Source organism: Chrysochloris asiatica, unplaced genomic scaffold (assembly GCF_000296735.1).
Source record: "Chrysochloris asiatica unplaced genomic scaffold, ChrAsi1.0 scaffold00033, whole genome shotgun sequence".
Classification (NCBI taxonomy): Eukaryota; Metazoa; Chordata; class Mammalia; order Afrosoricida; family Chrysochloridae; genus Chrysochloris; species Chrysochloris asiatica.
In genome coordinates, this window is record NW_006408551.1 from 13,967,107 (window position 1) to 13,973,641 (window position 6,535).

General features: G+C 39.4%; 1 protein-coding gene across 1 annotated transcript in view; it reads right to left on the bottom strand.

Annotated features, from left to right (window-relative positions):
* Window positions 1-6,535, bottom strand: part of LOC102813636 (chromosome unknown open reading frame, human C12orf56) — an 87,863-nt gene that overhangs the window by 28,853 nt on the left and 52,475 nt on the right. Inside the window, exon 6 of the mRNA XM_006859607.1 lies at window positions 752-896. Within this exon, the coding sequence (XP_006859669.1) occupies window positions 752-896 (145 nt within the window). The remainder of the gene's footprint in view (window positions 1-751; window positions 897-6,535) is intronic.

Sequence of the window (6,535 nt, forward strand, 5' to 3'; positions counted from 1 at the left end):
ACACACACCAGTCCTTCCATGCTAACTGAAAGTTGGCAGATCAGACCCACCAGTAACTCCACAGGATTTTAAAAGAACTGGCGATCTGATCTCATCAGAGCTACAGTCTAGGAAATTCTCTGGGGAAGTTCTATTCTGTCCCATAGGGTCACTGAGATGAAATCAACTCAACAGCACACAACAACAAGGCTTCAAAGTAATATTTTAAGATATATCTTTATTATTGGGGAACCTTCATAGCAGCACAACTTGAAATCTACTTTCCCATCTTTCTTTCTGTACTACCACATCGCACATGCCAGAGCTTCTCTTCTATATCTTATATTTGCTCCCAAGGCCAATCCAGTCCTTGGGAGCTACTAACTTTTTGTTATCACTCCCCTTCTGTCTCTCCATCCTTGCCCTGTCTCCCACATAGCTACATTATTGATTTCACACAAAATGTTCAAGTGTTAAGACATGATCCTATTAATCAACATTTTGAATTGCAGCATCAGAATACAAGGCATTTATTTATATTTTAATTTATGCTTGAATATGTAGCACTGCAGGATAATGCACAGGACTGCAAGGTCAGCTTGAACCATGAGGTCACCAATTCAAACCCACCAGCCACTCCTTGGAAACTCTATACAGGGTCACTCTGAGGTGGAACCGACTTGATGGCACCTACCAACAGTAACAACAAGCCGCACAAGCACATTTGATAAATAGATGAAACAAGTTTTAAAGATCAGAAACAAACACCTACTTTCCAGAAAAGCCTTTTCAGAATGAAGTTTTTCTGAGCTGCTACTTTAAGTTGTGTAATTAAACAAAATATCTTCCTCAAAGTATTATCTTTAAGAAAGAGCTCAGATTTAAGTTGACTGAAGTGCTTAATTTTCTCTTCTGATCTACAGAAACAAACAAACAAAAATTTTCCATTAAAAAAAGACAAAGCAATAGCAGTTTAGGAATATCAACTATTATTGAAAGGTTTGTAGAACTTCACTACTAATGAAATTTTAATATTGTTTAACACAGTTTTATTACTTTATTACTTATCAGATGAGCCTTGATAACCCAAATTAAATCATTTTTTACTCTCCAAAAACACTATTTGTTCATCATGTCCCTTTATTCAAGTTTTATCTATGCAAGGAATCTTTACTGTCCTCACTAAACTTCTTTCATAGCCTGAGAGTCTGCTGAAACTCAATTGCTTAACATATTAACATTATGATATACCATTTGTCATAATCCATGACATATCTATGGTCACATGTAATAATTCATGTCACAATCCATGAATTAAACATGTGATATGTACTTAGAGAAAAAGAGGAAGACCTCTAACGAGATGGATCAGCCAGGTGGCATCATTGATGGACTCGGGTGTGGCAGCGGTAGTGAGGTAGGCCCAGGATCTGACATTGTTTCATTCTGCTGTGCATGGGGTCGCTATGAGTCGGTTCCGACTCGATGGCACCTGACAACAACATGTACTTAGTATTTTTTCTTTAAATCACTTTTAATTTTTCTTTTGTTCACCCGTTACCATCAAGTTGATTCATAGCGACCCCATGTTACAGAGGAGAATTGTTTCATTGGTTTTTCTTGGCTGTTATTTTTTTTGGAAGCAGAATGCCAGCCCTTTGCTTTCCAACACTGCTGGGTGGATTTGAACTGCTGCTCTTCCTTAAGTCAGTAATTAAGCCTAAGCTGTTTATATCACCTAAGAGTTCTCTTCTTGCCTAGAGAAGTTTATAAAGAAAACTCTGAACTACTACTTTATATTAAAATATATTAAAACCAGTAATACTTTCCATAAAAGCAGGAAAGCAACACAACATCTACGTAGATGACCCGTATCCAGAGTCTGGGTCCTGCTCTCTCTGTGTTTGTGTTTGAGAGCACTGGCACCAAGTCCAGAGATTCTCCTGAGAAAGGAATCCTCTTCTGGTCAGAGAATTCGCAGTTATTTCATGTCATGTCAGAGTTCCACCCAAAACCATCCCCCCAAGCACTGACGCATAAGTGCACTGCACACTGCAGGAAAAGCTGGCTGAACGGAATAATACCTTCTCCTCTGAGTGGTCCCTAAAGCCACCAGCTGAATGTGGCCCCTCTCCCCTAGCACTTTCATTCACATTTCTCTGCTGTTTTCAAAACTTTTTATTGTGAATTGAATGAAGGTTTGCAGGCAAGATGATCAGTTTTATATCCAACAAATCATACATTTGGTTTCATCTCAATGATTGCACTCCCCTCCCTGGAACAACAGTAATCCTATTTCCTCTTTGTGACTGTTGTCTCCATTCCACCCACATTCCCATCCTTCTCAAGTTTGTCCTTAGGTAAATGTTACCCTTTTGCTCTTGAATGATTGACCTCATTCCACGGTGAACATACTCAGATTTCTTATATCAACAAAGCCAATCTCACCCCATTGTAGCTATCTGTGTACATCCATTGAGATGATTTTCAGCAACATGAAAAGGCATTACTGTGTTGAATAGTTTTCATCTTCCCGTGTTCTTGGCAATAACAACTTGTCCTTAATTGAGCCTCTGGATTAGCTCATTCAGAGCCACTGAGGGGACCGGGTAGGCAAAGTAAAATGCATTTTATAAGCATTTAGAGAGGTTAAGTAACCCGTGCAGCTCACACAGCTAGTGATTCAGAGAACCAGGATGCCAATCAACAGCAGGAGAGATGTTCATGTTCTACATGACATGTGTTGTTGTTGTTGTTATGTGCCATGGAGTCAATTTCGACTCATAGCGACCCTGCATAAGGTTTCTGAGGCTGTAAATCTTTACAGGAGCAGAAAGCCTCATCTTTCTCCTGCAGAACAGCTGGTAGTTTCGAACTGCTGATCTTGCAGTTCACAGTCTGATTCGTAACCACTACACTACCAGAGCTTGATGGACTCTTCTTATCATTGTTGACTAAAGGTAAAAACATTCTTAGCACCTACCCCAGATACTTGTGATATAAGCCATTTATCCCATTACTATCTAATGAAATCTTGATTCTTACTTAGTACCTCCCTCTTTAAGGAGCCCTGGTGGTGGACTGGGACACACAGTGGGCTACTGACCACAGGTCAGAAGTTTAAATCTACCAGCCCCTCCACAGGAAAAGATGAAGCGTTTTGCTCTCATAAAGATTCACAGCCTTGGAAACTCTATACCTGCTCACTATGAGTTGGAACCGACTCTACAGCACACAACCACCCCCTCCCTCTTTATTACAAACAAATAAAGCTAAGATGTTCTCCTGTTACCCAATCAGTAACCTCATCACAACATTTAAGGCTTTCTGAAAAGAAAGTTGTTTTTTTTCTAGTGGAAAAAGGATTGATAAGAAACAGAGACAGAAAAATGTAACAATTATGAACATGGTCTCAGGTCAGACAGGCTGATCAGAATTCTCTTCTTAGCTGAGGAATTACCTTGGGCAAATAATACAGCTTCTCTATGACTGTTTCTGCATCTATAAAATAGTGGTGACAACAGCACCTATCCATTGTACTGTTTTGATACTTTAGTTAGTTAATATCTGTGCATAGTACCAAAGCTCTAACTCATAGCGACTCTGTATAGGGTTTCTAAGAGTGGCTGGTGGATTTGAATTGCCGACCTTGCAGTTAGCAGTCCAGTGCCACACCACGGCTAATTGTGAATTTTTAGTACTTAACAACAACAACAAGTAATAATACAGGCATGAGCTTTTACGATCCCCTTTCCCTATATACTCATTTTTAATTACTATCATATTTCATTGTTAAATAACTTTATAAAATCCACCTACTTTTCGAAAACTTTAAAAACAGCAGAAATGTAGTTTTCACAAACAAATGAGCTTCGAAAAGCAAAAGTTCAGATAAAATACAGTATCAGCAGAATTATTTTTAAATTGATTTTCCAGTTTATTTTCTGTGAAGCGTCAGCAATTTGCTAAGATCTGAGAAACCATTTTAATTCTCCTGGAATCCGGATTTCTGGGTCTACTTGGCTTTGACATTTCCTCTTCGATGTCCTTTTGAAAGTTGAGCCTTTGAGGAACTGATTTTCCTGGAGTCACTTTCTGGAAAAAAACAATAGCCTAGAAACAAATTGGCAGAGACTGTTTTGCCTTAGGCAAGGTTCTGTTTGGGAGCATTAGCTCTGCAGAGCCGTTTTCCAGAAACAGGAACTCCAGAGTCTGACTGGAAGCTGTCCTTGTTACTGTTGTTACGTGCTGTCGAGTAGGTTCCAACCCATAGCGACCCTGTATAAGGTTTCTGAGGAGCGACTGGTAAGTTTGAACTGCCAACTTTGTGGTTCAAATTGACTTTGCAGTCCAATGCATTAACCCACTGTGCCACACCAAGGCTCTCTATGTCATGCCCTTGTTGTTGTTGTTATGTGCTGTGGAGTCGGTTCTGACTCATAGCGACCCTGTATAGGGTTTCCGAGGCTGCAAATCTTTATTGGAGCAGAAAGCCTCATCTTTCTCCCACAGAACAGCTGGTAGTTTCGAACTGCTGACCTTAAGGTTCGCAGTCTGATTCGTAATCGTTACGCTACCAGAGCTCCTTAACGTCCTGTATTTACAAATGACTGACCCTAAAAGCTTCTGAGAAACCCACAATGACCCTCAGGAGACTGCCCTGACTAAACCCTGCCTATATAATGTGTTCTCTCTATCCCTTCTTTGGATACCTTTGATTTGAATCATATCTACTCACAATAATTTCTCATGTATCAGTATATCAGTGAGTCCTGGTGTGGTGCTGTAGGATAAAGCACTGGATTGCAAAGTCAGTTTGACCGAAAGATCGGAGGTCAAACTCATCAGTCATTTCTACAAAACCCTATACAGGTTTGATATGAATCAGAACTGACTTTTCAGCACTTAACAAACAACTGTGTCCCTCACAGTGCATTTGAAATCACTGTATTTTAAAAACACTTTAACTTAGCAAGAAATATGCTCTTCCTGAGACAAGAGCATACCAGAATCATTTTCTTGACTTCAAGGATAAATTTCAAGCCACACACATACAAAATTAGAGTTTATTACACAATTAGCTTTAAAATCACTTTAAATCAACCACCAAAATTAAAACAGAGACTATGTCATTTAACCATTACAAAATTCAGAAAACATCTCTAAATAAAATGAACGAGTTCATCATTATCACACCCAACGAAATCTTTGGTTTTGTTTAGTACCCAGTCCATATTCAAATGCCCTCTGTTTGTCTTAAAAATGCGTTTTTACATGAGGGGGCTTAAAAATGTTTGTGGAAAACTGGAATTAAAAGATAATGGAATTATTTCCTTGAACTTTTTGAAGCCCCCTCATATGTGATTTGCAAGGTCTCTATAAAGCACTTGTTATACTCCTGGTATGATGCTGTTGATCAGCACTCGACTGCGAACCACAAGTGTCGGGGTTCAGAGCCAATAGTCACTCCTTGGAAACCCTACACAGGGTCGCTATGTGTCAGAACTTAACAACAACAAACAACATATTTGCTTAGATGATTGTTGTCAAGTGCCTTCGAGACAGTTTAACCCACTGGCCTTGTAGTTCAAACCAATCTGTGGTCCTGTGCTTATCCTACAGAGACATGCCAGGCTTAAGTGATTAAGCCTTTTAAAAACTTTCATTACAGAAAATTTCAAACATGCACCAAAAAAATAGAGAATCCTCGGATAGCTTCAATACTTTTCATCTTTAAAATTTTCCATTTCAATGAGTTTCTTGCTGCCAATCTTGTGCTCCTTTAAAGTCTCGTGCAACAGATTTCCCTAATGACTTCTTGACTGCTACTTTCGAGTGTTAATGGTTGATTCCAGCAAAATGACGTCTTTGACAACTTCAATCTTTTCTCTATTCATATGGATGCTGCTTATTGGTCCAGTGGTGAATGTTTTTGTTTTCTTTACATTGAGGTGCAACCCAAACCAAAGTCTGTGGTCTTTGATTTTCATTAGTAAGTATTTTAAGTCCTCTTGGCTTCCAGAAAGCAGGATTGTATTGTCTGCATATCACAGGTTGTTAATGAATCTTCCTCCAATCCTGATGTCACTTTTTTTTCCCCTCATATAATCCAGCTTCTCGGATTATTTGCTCAGCATACATATTGAAAGTATAGTGAAAGGATATAAACTTGATGCACATCTTTCTTGATTTTAAAACATTCAGTGTTCCCTTGTTCTGTTCAAATAACTGCCTCTTGGTCTATGTATTGTTGTTGTTGTTGTGACATGCCATCGAGTTAGTTCCGACCGATAGCGACACTTTATAGGGTTTCTGAGGAGCACCTGGTGAGCTTGAACCACCGACCATGCAGTTCAAACAGCTTTGAAGTCTGGCGCATTAACCCACAGTGCCACAACAGTACTCCATTGTGTATATATAGTTTCCTCATAAGCACAACTGTTGTTGTTGTTGTTAGGTGCCATCAAGTCAGAACCGACTCATAGCGACCCCATGCACAGCAGAATGAAACAATGTCCGATCCTGGGCCAACCTCACTACCGCTGCCACACTTGAG